The 12944-nt window shown below is 45.6% G+C and overlaps 1 protein-coding gene across 2 annotated transcripts; it reads left to right on the top strand.

Annotated features, from left to right (window-relative positions):
* Positions 1 to 1189: 1189 nt before the first annotated feature.
* On the top strand, positions 1190 to 12606 carry ZBTB14 (zinc finger and BTB domain containing 14). Of its 2 annotated transcripts, XM_075316388.1 has the most exons (3): positions 1190 to 1277; positions 6801 to 6855; positions 9754 to 12606. In XM_075316388.1, the coding sequence occupies exons 2-3, from the start codon at positions 6853 to 6855 to the stop codon at positions 11110 to 11112; spliced, it is 1362 nt and encodes a 453-aa protein (XP_075172503.1). In that variant the 5' UTR covers positions 1190 to 1277; positions 6801 to 6852; the 3' UTR covers positions 11113 to 12606. The 2 variants fall into 2 exon arrangements, with proteins under 2 accessions (XP_075172503.1, XP_075172504.1); XM_075316389.1 differs by lacking the exons at positions 1190 to 1277; positions 6801 to 6855 and adding an exon at positions 8973 to 9001.
* The last annotated feature ends 338 nt before the right edge of the window (positions 12607 to 12944 follow it).

The raw sequence follows: 12944 nt of genomic DNA, 5'->3' as shown, positions 1-12944 counted from the left end.
CTCTGCAATGGATGCGGCGACAAAACCGCATCCTTTGCATAAGTTTTTAACATGCGGCCCGTCCGGTGTTTGTTGCTTGCGGCAGGCTACTGAGCATGCGCAGTGGAAAAAACCGCATGCGGCAGCCGGATGCGGTTTTAGCCGCAGGACGCCGCATGCGGCATCCATAGGCATGCATTGCAAATCGCGCTGCATCGGTCGGATGCAGCGCAATGCGTTTTTTTTTTGCCGGACAAAAAAACGTGCCAGGCAACGTTCCATCTGGCCGTCGCATCGGTTAAATCTGCCGCACGCGGCAAAAAACAGACGGAACGCAAGCCCATGCGGCACAATACGTCGCTAATGCAAGTCAATGCAAAAAAACCGGCGGCAAAAAAAACGGTTGCGTTTTTTCTGCAAAGCGCCGGATTGTGCTGCACAGGAAAAACCGGATGTGTGAAAGCAGCCTTAGTTCTGTGCTTCCTTCAAACTTTTTTTTTTAATAACTTATAAGGGGCATTAGTCCAAGTATAACTTTTGAAAAATAAAACCAGTTATAAGAGGCATAGTTATCACTATACCTGGGCTCACAGCCTATGTGCCCAATCTATATAATCATGGTGTGATATATATGTGCACACAAATGCTGGAGAGAACATGACCAGCAGGGAATGTCTAAGGCTCGGGAACAGCCCTATCCGCAAACATGAGGCCATGGAGGGCAGCAGAGACCATGTCTGGCAGATTCTACCACACGGCTCTGTGTAGGGGGTCTGCTCAGCACCAGGCTCATACATGGCACAGCTCAGAGACTGCTACCCCCTGCACAGAGGGTCCGCACACGCCTGAGCTCGCCGTACCCCCTCCTGCCGAGGCTGATGACAAGTGTCGGGCATGGCCGCCTCAGGCACCACATGAGGTGCCGCCGCCGCACCGCTCGCCTACAATTACGCTGACAGGACTTCCCACGGGAGCGCGCGCAGCGTTCCCGCTCTTTCCTGCTGCCGCCCCCGCACTCGTACGAGCTCGCTTTCGGCGGCTGCTGCGGTGGCGGCGGCTGGTATTGCTGCTACATGTAATGTAAATGGCGCTCTCTCCCGAGCACTACATCCGCCATATTGCTCGCACTGTAACTGAGCCGCGAATGGCGCCCCCGCCCCAGTACTGGGCCGTCCTGTGCCTGCGCGGCGCGCCCTCTCCTCACGGCGCATGCACAACAGCCTCACAAAGACGTGCACAACTCTCGTTCCCTGCCCGCTGTAGTCCCAGTCATAGAGCGGCTCACAGCCGGCCACAAGGTAAGCGCTCCCGGCGCGTCATGGCGGCGGCCGGTGGACGCGGGTTGCGCCCGTGACTTAGACCAGGTGCCTGTGCGCGCTCTCGCGACATTGCCGCGCGCTGAGAGCAGGCGGTCACCCCAGCGCACTCCTGTGTTCTGCGCTACGGTAACGAGCGGATGAGTAACGGCAGAGATACGGGAGCGTTCGTGGAGAAGCTGCGCACATGAGAGCATGCGCTGCTGCGGCCGCCCGTGTGCGGGGATGTGCCAGCGGGAGGGGCGCGCAGCAGGAGTGACCCGGAGTGCGAGGACGTTACGGCTCCGCGCCGCCGCCACATTATGAGGAGACGCGGCCTGATCACCTCACCGCCGTGCACGGTGCCCGGACATGAGCGCCGGCCGCACTCAGTGCTGCTGGGGAGGGGCCGGAGAATAAACCTCATTATCCACAGTATGGCGACAACTACGCACAATAACCGTGCTAGGACTAATAAATGGCGAGAAGGCGCCTGCCAGTAAGGAATGGCTGTAAGGCTGCCCCTCCCCATAGGGAAACACCTGACGGCAAACAAAGGCTTGGTCTGTGGAAATCCAAAATGCCTGATCCTCTTTTGACACTGCCATCAGGTGGTCCCAATACAGCTGAGATCGCTGGGGGCTTATTCTGTACACAGGCAGCCTGGAGGGTTGTACGGAGTAGCCTGCAGCACCCCATTGGAAATAATCACCTCCTGCAGAGGAGACACTCCAGCAATGCTGCATCCAGCAGGTCAAATGCCATTGCTCGGCCACAAGAACCCCTGCAGACAATCAACCGTGACTGAATGATTTCAGCCCATCATTGGCATCTGCTCTGACAAAATAGTGATGGTTGCAGCCGATCAGTGAGCGTTTATGGGCTGCAGGTGTGAGGAGACAACCAGAGCTGTGGAGTTGGAGTCAGTATAAAATGGACAGACTCCGACAATATATAATAAATTGGGTACAGCAGTCTCTCTCTCCTTTCTCCTCTCCTTCCCCCCATCCTCGCATCACACTCAGCTCACGCTGGCAGCACAGTAGGAGCAGAGTGTCATGCAAGTGTCACTGCGACTGAGGTCCGATCATGCCATCGGATCTCAGCTGCGGAGGGCGGGCCGACACTGAGGAGGGGAGGGAGGGATTTTTCTCCCTCTTTCCTCCGTTGCTGGCTATTGCCATTCTCGCTCTGCAATCGCATTACACCGGTGTTCTGCTAGTGCAGTGTGATTTTTCTCTCGCCCCATAGACTTGAATGGGTGCGAGAGAAACCTGGATAGCATTATAGTCGTAACATGCTGCGATTGTTTTCTCGGTCCGATTAGGGCTGAGAAAATAATCGCTCATGGGTGCTGACACACAGGCTAATATTGGTCCAAGTGGAATGCGATGTTTTATCGCATCCCACTCCGATTTTCACGCCATGTCTTAGGCCTTAAAAAACATCTCATGTTTTTCTCACTATGTGACATGAAATCAGAATAAATCTTTTCCGTTTTTAGTCAGTTAGGAACCAAAATTATTTATATTTGCCAAATGCCAGAATGAGCGAGAGAGAGAATGTTTGAAGGTATTTGTATCATTTTCAAGTCAAACGTTTGCATACACTGAAAGTGCTATGCCTTTAAACAGGATGAGACAGCCCATATGATGATGTCATGTCTTTGGAAGCTTCTGATAGGTTTATTGGCAACATCTGAGTTAATTGGAGACACAATGGATGTAATGCACACCTAAAACACACTGCTTCTTGCACAAGTTTGCTTCCTCCTTGGGTGCAATTTCCAGGTACTTGAAGGTGTCTTGTTCATCTGTACAAACAATTATACACAAGTACAAACAAGATGGGAATGTCCAGCCATAATACTGCTCAGGAAGGAGAATGTGTTCTGTGTACCAGAGTTGAAAATGTTTTAGTCAGACATGTGCATATCAACCCGAGAACAAAAGCAAAAGACCTTGTGAAGATGCTGGCAGAAGCTGGTAAGATTGTGTCGTCATCCACAGTGAAACGAGAACTGTATCAACATTGGCTGAAAGGCCACTCTGCCAGGAAGAAGCCATTACGCCAAAAGAAACATAATAAAGACAGATTAATGTTTGCCAATGCGCACAGAACAAAAGCCTAAAGGTACCGTCACACATAACGAGATTGCTAGCGAGAGCGCTGCTGAGTCACGCAGTAGCGATCCCGTTAGCGATCTCGTTATGTGTGACATCTACCAGCGATCAGGCCCCTGCTGTGAGATCTCTAGTCGTTGCAGAATGGTCCAGGCCATTTTCTTCAAAGGTGATGTCCTGCTGGATCAGGACCCATCGCTGTGTTTGACACTGTGTGACGGGGTCACAGTGACTGTTGAGATCGTTATACAGATCGCTACTGCGACCTGTATCATTCCTGCATCGTTGGTAAGGTCTGACTGTGTGACATCTCTCCAGCGACTTACCTGCGATCCCTATCAGGTCACATCGTTTTCGGGATCGCTGGTAAGTCGTTGTGTGTGACTGGGCCTTTAAATTTCGGAGACATGTCCTGTGGTCTGATAAAACTAAAATTTAACTGTTTGGCCATAATGACAATCGTTACATTTGGAGGAAAGAACTAGAAACTTGGAAGCGTAAGGCTATATGCGCACACTGCGTTTTTTTTCTGCGGTTTTTGGTGCAGTTTTGTTGTCAGAAAGGTCTGACTTTTGACTTCCCAGCAAAGTGTATGAGAATTCAGATTTTCTGTACACACATTGCAGTTTGTTTGCAGTTTTTGTCAAAATCTTGTGTTAAAAAAAAAAGCAGCATGTTCATTCTTCCTGCGTTTTTGTCACCCTTAGAAATAGAAAAACGTTGGTACCAAATTGTTGCGTTTTCCATGCATTGTAGTTGCAGTTTCGTCACACAAAACGCAAGTCCCTCTCCCTGGTTGCCTCTTTCAGGCCGCAACATAGCTGAGCCACATGATCTACATGTACGTCACTCAGCATGAATGCGGGTGAACCTATGACATCACTGCCTCGACACGCGCGGTAGTGCAGGGCCTGCAACGGTGATGTCAGGGGTTCACCCAAGTTCATGATTAACAAAAACCTCAAAACATAATAAAAAATTTTTTTTATTGATATTCATTAAAAATACCAAAGAATGCACATGGTGCTAAACCAAAATTAGAACAAACTGCATAGGTGTAGGACAAAAGGGTAAGGACACTAGGGAATACCTAGGGAGCTCTAAAAAACTTGGTCCTGCCTGACAACGGAGGGTATGACACCGTAAGTTTTTGGGCGTCCACGTTCCATGTCGGCTTACCCTTACTTGTCCGTGCCAATTAATGCATCAACTCGGCTTCTAAGTGTAAGTCCAAAACAAGATAAATGAACCTTGATGTAATCACTATTAATGTGGAAGACACAAGAATAAGGAGAAAAATCTCATACCTTATAGATACCGAGCACAGGACTTATAACTAACTATGGGAATACCGGAGTGTCTCACACAGATGATATACATTTAAATAAAAAAGCAGCTGAGCAAAGTGACTAAAAGGAAGGGTATAGAGGACCCATATCCCAAAACACTATTCACCATTTGAAAGAAAGAGAAAAACCACGGCAACCTTGCCTGGCCTTGACGCGTTTCCCCTTTCAATAAAGGTTCTTCAGGAGGCTGTGGAGGCATATAGTATAGAGGAGAGATGATCCATGGCTGTATGGATCAGCTCTTCCTGATTGCCCTGGTGCGGTGGCAATTGGGGTAATGAGGAGTTAATGGCAGCCCATAGCTGCCACTAAGACCTAGGTTTTTGATGTACGGCGTGTATGAGACACCCCACATCACTATCATTGGTTGCAGTCAGACAGCTGACACTCAGCATGGGGGCTCACCTGACTGCAACCAATCACAGACAGTGGGAGGAATCAATATGTATGAGGCTAATGAGCGGGTACGGAAGAAGATGAGAGGCTGCGGGAGCAGTGTGACAGCCGGTGATTAGTGAGTATATAGTGCTTGGAGAGAGAGAGTGAGTGCGAGAGAGACACAGAGAGAGACAGAGACACCGACACTCCAAAATCACTCCAGCATTGATTTAGTCATTCTGGAACTTAGGCTGCTTTCACACTACGTCTTTTTAACATGCGTCCTGAACGTTCTTTTAACGCAAAAACGGATCCAGTGCAAATGCGTTTTCATTTCAATGCATTTGCAATGGACTCGTGTTAACATGCGTTCACCTGCGTTTGCGTGCGTTATAGTGAGGATCCAGCGACTTGCAGTTTTTTAACATCTTTCAAAAACGCTACATGTAGCGTTTTTGAGCTGCGTCCAAATACTGCAAATCACTGGATCCTGACTAAACAGCATGCAAACGCATGTGAACGCTGGCGTGCTGATAGACAGGATCCTGCTTGCTATACTGAGCATGCCCATGAACCAGTCTCACGTGATCAGTCCCTCTCTCTCCTACCTCTCTGTCTCTCCCCCTCCCTCTCCTCCACCTGAGAGCTGCGGACACTCGTAACCAAGGTAAATATCGGGTAACCACTTATCTTAGTTACCCGATGTTTACGTTGGTTACGTGTGCAGGGAGCCCGGCTCCTAGCAACTGCAGACGCTCGTAACCAAAGTAAATATCGGGTATCCAAGCAAGTATACCCGATGTTTACCTTGGTTACGAACCTCCGCAGTTGTAAGAAGCCGGCTCCCAGTCTGGCACGTTTAGTTCCCCTCACTCCCGATCACATGACTCCAATGCCCGCCCCTAAACATCCAGTGACAGGATCCTGCAAAGTAACACATGCCTTTGCATGCGTTTTTTGCTGTAAAAGCAGGATCCGCTTTTGCAGCAAAAAAACGTTCAGGACGCATGTTAAAAAGACGTAGTGTGAAAGCAGCCTTAGTTGGTGAGTTGCGTTTTTGTTAACAAAAGTGCAGGTATAACTCATGCAAAATACATGCAAAATGCACCAATTTGATAGCGTGCATTTTTCCTTGCATTTTTGATGCCCTCATTGATTTCAATGGGTGACAAATATTGATAAAAACGCAAGAAAGAATGAACATGCTGTTTTTTTATGTCACAAACTTTTGTGAAAAAAAATAAATGCTGACAAACTGCAACGTGCGCCCAGCAAATCTGAATTCTCATAGACTTTGCTGGGAAGTCAAATGTCAGAAAGTTCTGACAACAAAACTGCATAAAAAAACGCAGAGTGTGCATGTAGCCTTAAGCTTTAATGCAGTTGGTTTGTCTCCTGCAGCGTGCAACACTTTTTGTCCCAATTAAAAAAGGGAGTTAATTGATCAACTGTAACACTGGCCGCACTCATTCCTTCTGCTGTGCCTGTGTTAGTGGGGAGTGAATGCTGTTACACACTGATAGCAAAGAGGGATGGGTAATGGAGACTAGCATGTTCCATTAGGATATGAAAATGCCATGATGTAAAGGGAAATGGTTAATGAAAAGTCTTGCATGTATACTTCATAATACTTGTATAAAATATCACTAACTACACTTTCTCTTTTCTTCATATAGGTTGCTTTACACTTCGATTTGCTAGCCTCCAGGAGGAACATATTCTTTGTTCATGGTATGTCTACTTGTTAATAAAAAAAAAAGAAAAAATACTTTTTAATTACTTGAGATTGAAGTACGTGTTTAGTCAAACAAGAGTCAAGTGGTTAATGAACGTAAAAAGCAAAACAAAATAGTAAAGAAATCTAAGAGTAAATACAAAGAAAAAGGAATTACAGTGGAACTTCGGATTACGAGTAACCTGATTTGTGACCGGTAGACGAGCAAAGCTTTTCACAAATTTGTAACTTGGTTTGCGAGCAGGAACTCTTAATACGAGCAAATGCTCACAGCGCACACTTCCTGTCAATGCACTCTGATCCACCCCGCTCTGGGTAAACCTGGAGGTAACTTTCTGTCTACTGTATACAGTACAGTATACAATATGCCTGTCATGATCTTTGGCTGGCTCAGCTGTCGCTGAGCTATTGCAGTATTCCCACTCAGGGTTCCAGGTCTTGAGGGGTTAATCCTCTGTCTCCCTCTGGACCTGACCTGTGTCTCCTCCTCTGTTCCCCTCTGGTCCCAAGTCCTGCTTGTTTGTCTCTTGCCATTTCCCTCTGACCTGTGTCCCTGTTCCAGTCCTCGTGCCCTCTAGTGGACTTGCCTGCTTACTGCTCTCTGTAGGTGAGCTTCAGTGTTTCCCCTCAGAGCAGCATTACATTAGACCAGGCTTGTTTTACTACCCTGTCGTCCCCTAGTGGTTGGCCTGCTAACTACTCCCTTAGTTACTGTAATATGTTTGTATAAATATAGTGAATATTTTTGGGTTCTGGAACGAATTGTCTGTGTCGCGGACGGAGGGGACGCGCTCGCCACGCTCGGGTCCGGGGCTTCTGCTGCTGCTCGGTGGCTCAAGCGGTGGACCGGACCTGGGGACTCGAGCAGTGCTCCTCACCCGTGAGTGAAATGGGGATGGTATGGTTAGGGAGATTGTTCGTAACGCCACCCACGGGTCGTGGTGATAATGGCACCACCGCTGCTGGTAACGGGGATCCCGGGAGAGATGTCAGGGTGCAGCTGAGATGTTATCCCCTCCGTGGGCAGTGGTTGGTGATCCCAGGGCCCGATGGTGTAACGGGGAGGCCGGATGGTTGGGGTGCAGGGACTGCGCGGCGCGGTGCCGGACGGCACTGGTGTACTCGCTCAGACAATCACTGACAGAGTCGTAGGTAAACCAAAACGGCCGGATGGACGGGTCCCGCAGCCGGCTGCAGTGTTGTTGTTGTGCTCTCCCCGGACGGCTGATGGTGGCTGTCTTTCCCTGCACCTTTGAGAATGTTCTTGACTCCTGTGGTTGCCCACCGGTAGTCCGCTCCCCGGCGTATAGGTGCCGTAGGAGCCCGTTTTGCCCGCAGGCGCTGGCCCTTGGATCTCTAGCCTGTTTCGGTGGCTGTATATCCTGTCTGGGTGGACGGTTGCCTTCGATCGGGACTTTAGTAGTTGAGAAGCCCCTGGGGTTCCTGTCACATTCGGATTTGACTATTGACGGCGGCTCCAAGCCTGGTCGGGGTCCGATGGCCCTGCCTGTGTGCTTAGCTTCACTCCATTCCCCGGTCCGGTACCGGCGAGCCAACGCCCGACCCCGGTGCTTACGGCTCTGCGGAGTTCCACTAACTCCTGCAGACGGCCACCACCATCTGCCAACCTTGCTGTCAGTGTCTGGGCTCCAACCCAGACACCTCAAGTGTTCGCTCCTCTCACTTTCACCTCCAAGACTGAACTGAACTTTTCCCGCCTCCAGGCCTGTGAACTCCTTGGTGGGTGGGGCCAACCGCCTAGCTCCGCCCCACCTGGTGTGGACATCAGACTCTGGAGGGAGGCAACAAGGGTTTTTGGTTTGGCTGGTGTAACTGCCTAGGGTGGGGGGGGGGGGGTGTTATGTATGTGACTACCTGGCTAGTCCAGGGTGTCACATCTGCATTTCAGTTACTTCCCATGGGAAAATTTGCTTTCATTTAAGAGTAGCTTGGGTTAAGCAAACATTCCCGGAACGAATTATGCTCGTAAACAAAGGTTCCACTGTAAATATCAATTTTATAATGGGACAATAAACATCTTATAATTTACATTACAGTGCATGTGGTTTTGTAATACTATTGATGATTCATGTCCGGAACCTGTCACATCGGATAGTCTACAAGTATTGGGATAATCTACAGGTAAACAGAAGTAACTGATGTGATAGTTTCTATTTAAAAGTAGTCACTGCAGAACTGAGCTTTAGACAACAATATTGTAGAAAAACTACATATAGTTATAACATCCAAAATGCTGCACTTCAAATATATTAAAGGGACACTACCACCTGTTGTTTGTACATCCTTCCTGCTCTTGTTTTTCCTCCTGAATCTCTTTTTGTCTTTACTTTTTTGTGTGCGTTCTGTATGACAGAGTTTTGGTTTTCCCTTGTCTGTCTTTATCTGTGATTTTTCAACACACTCCAGTTCCGTCCATCCCTGAGGGAGGGACAGTCAGATCAGGACTAGTCAGGAGAAGAGCCAGGGAGGAGACTCAGGCCTCTCCACTATGAGGAGTATCCCTGAGGTTAGGGATATCTTTGGGCCCCTTAGCTTGAGGGTCAGCTTAGGAGCTATCCCATAATCACCGTGACAGAAACATTGAAATTTAACATGCTTGATCTTTCTTTCCCACAGTATTATAGAAAAGTTTGAAAGCCTCCAAAACACTTTAGGTGACAGATTCTGCCAATATTCATTTAATGTGTTTTACCAGCCTTATTTTTAAACTAGTTTTTACCTTTTTAGATCCGAGTAAGCACAGTCCTGAATCGACATAATATTAAATTGTAATCAGAACTTTTGATTGTTACATAATTTGGTTACATATAAAGAAAAAGTGTATATGCGGATTATTTGTGACTCTATTTTTTTTTCTTTCCTTTCCATTGTAGGATTTTTTTATAAGCATGTCCGAAACACTGAAATATAACGATGATGATCATAAGACTGTATTTTTAAAGACGCTCAATGAGCAACGACTAGAAGGTGAATTTTGTGATATCGCCATAGTTGTTGAAGATGTGAAGTTCAGGGCACACAGGTGTGTACTTGCAGCTTGTAGTACATACTTTAAGAAACTTTTCAAGAAACTAGAAGTTGATAGTTCATCCGTCATTGAAATTGATTTTCTTCGGTCTGATATATTTGAGGAGGTTCTCAACTACATGTATACATCAAAAATTGCTGTCAAGAAAGAGGATGTGAATTTGATGATGTCTTCTGGTCAGATACTTGGTATAAGGTTTTTAGATAAGCTATGCTCTCAGAAGCGTGATGTTTCTGCAACTGATGAAAATACTACATCTCCAAAAAATAAATATGCTTATGAGACAAATCTTAAAATAACTCGTCAAGTTGGTGAGCCAAATGACCATCAAGATGATGAAGTAGAAGAGATTGGAGATCATGATGATAGTCCTTCGGATGATACTGGGGAAGGGGCTCCTCAGGTCCATGAGGAGGAAAAGTTGCCTACCTCTACTCTGCGAGTTCAGGAAGCAATCTTGAAAGAGTTAGGCAGTGAAGAAGTACGCAAAGTTAATTGCTATGGTCAGGAGGTTGAAGCAATGGAGACCACTGAACCTAAAGAGCTGGTACCACAAACCCCTCAAGCTTTGACTTTTAATGAGAGCATTAATGAAGTAAAAGATGAGCAAGCACCAGCATGGACCACCACAACAGGAGATATGAAATTTGAATATTTGCTTTATGGTCACAGGGAACAATTTGCATGCCAAGCATGTGGTAAAACATTTACTGATGAAGCTCGTTTGAGAAAGCATGAGAAATTGCATACAGCTGAGAGGCCGTTTGTATGTGAAATGTGTGCCAAAGCGTTTACGACACAGGCTCACCTAAAAGAACACCTGAAAATCCACACCGGTTACAAGCCCTACAGTTGTGAAGTATGTGCCAAATCCTTTATCCGAGCACCAGATCTTAAAAAACATGAAAGGGTACACAGTAATGAAAGGCCGTTTGCATGTCACCATTGTGATAAAGCTTTTAAACACAAATCTCATCTTAAAGATCATGAAAGAAGACACCGTGGAGAAAAACCATTTATTTGTGCTTCATGCACAAAGGCATTCGCCAAGGCATCAGACCTGAAGCGACATGAAAATAACATGCACAGTGAACAACGCAAGCAGGTGACAACCAGTGCCATACAGAGCGAGACTGAGCAATTACAGGCCGCAGCAATGGCTGCGGAGGCTGAGCAGCAACTGGAATCCATTGCATGCAGTTAAAATGAAATTTCTTTGGAGCCTGTTTTGTTATATTTATATTTTACAGCTAGGGTACAGAAGTCTGTTTTTAGCAAAAATATTACATATGGTAGCTGAGGGCATAGAAATCTTTGACTTTTTATAGTTAATTAATATATAATTTAATAGTATGTATAGACCACACATACTTTAGTTTCATCCAGTTAAGTTCCCCAAAAATATACGGTATATGCATCAAACAGAAAACATTCTCTGCCTTACTAAATCCTCTGAATTTTTTTTTTTATTAAAACAAAAACAGACATGTAAAACCTATGTAATGTATATATAATTTTTATTTTATGTTATAACCATTTAATTGTGAATTTAAATACTAGTACTGATATGGTGGGGCTTACTGTGTAAACATGAACCATAGTATTAGAATACTAATATGACAACTTAGTTTTGTAAATGTACAAACTGGCACTAAATATAGGGAAAATATGTTTAGAAACTAAGAAAAATACAGGACATCATTACCAACCGGCACGTAAAAGTAAAAGGGTTGCAGTGGTATGTGCTTTATGATTTAATCTATGTTACACAATTATTCCAAACCTTGAAAGTTATAACCTATCTACACAACAGATAATAACTTGCTGATCACTGGGGGTCCAAATGCAGGGGCCTATACCTCCACAAATCACAAGAACAGGCCATGAAATATCCCATTGAAATGTTTCATTGACCACATATTCATATAACCGCTCCACTCACTCTCTCTGAATATCGCGCATGGTACATATTACCAGTTTGGGGCTGCCCTTTTTGTTTAAGAAGAGAGTAGGCAGCCTCAGACCAATGAAATTTCTATCACATTTTAACAAAAGAGGGCCCAAGTATCTCTAATGTTCCTCTAAAGGATATGACTGTCTGGCAAAAGTAGGTTCCGAACTTCCGGGTTGTGGGATCCTGACATGCAGGCCAATATACAACAATACTTTGTGGCCCTCGTTGCTGTGAAAGAGACTATGCTCTTTGCACTAACCCAGCCCTACCATTATGTTTTACTAATCTGTAACATTATTTAAGCAATACCATTTAATTTACTTAGGCAGTCCTATACACTGTGAATGGAGTAATGGAGCCCCGTGTTCGAGATTGTTAGTGGTCTACCAATCAGTTGTCCCACGACCAGTCAGTAAATTATCTCTTATCCACTTGGGGATAACCCATTTAAATGAAATCTGTCAGTAAGTTTGGACCCCTAAACCATTTATATGCACATATAGCCCAGCAAAAGTTAAACTTATTGGTACCTTTTATATTATTATTATTTTTTTTTTTTTTTTTTTGTCATACCCGAATCTTGCCCTGTTTTGCCTAATATACAAATGAGGTAAGTGTATTGGGTGAGAGACTGCACTTATTGAAACTGCCTTTTCAGTTATTGATATTCTTAAAACGCAAAGAAGTGTGCTAGTTCTGGGATGCTGTGGTTGATGATCCGTGGAAGGATTCCAGGTCATATGAGTAGAGAGAAATGAAGATTATTCTACATGTTTTGAAGCTACACAGTTTCTTCAGGAAAAACAAAATGTATTGTTGTTTTTTCCTGAAGAAAAAGCTGGATAGCTTTGAAACGAGTAACAAAAACCACATTTCTTTCTACTTGTATGTCCTGGAATCCTTCCTCACGGGTCATCTTCAATAGCAGAACTAGCACACTTCTTTCTGTTCTGTCTCTTCATCTCTATGTGTGTATACAGCAGCTGATGTTAAATGCCCATACAGTGCTGTGTGTCACACAACCATATCAAGTGAGCACACCACTGTCATCTATACCCTGTTTTTAACCAGTTAAGACCCTA

The sequence above is a fragment of the Anomaloglossus baeobatrachus genome, chromosome 6 (assembly GCF_048569485.1).
Source record: "Anomaloglossus baeobatrachus isolate aAnoBae1 chromosome 6, aAnoBae1.hap1, whole genome shotgun sequence".
Classification (NCBI taxonomy): domain Eukaryota; kingdom Metazoa; phylum Chordata; class Amphibia; order Anura; family Aromobatidae; genus Anomaloglossus; species Anomaloglossus baeobatrachus.
Note: the sequence above shows the minus strand (reverse complement) of the source record. Positions and strands in the feature narration are given on the sequence as shown.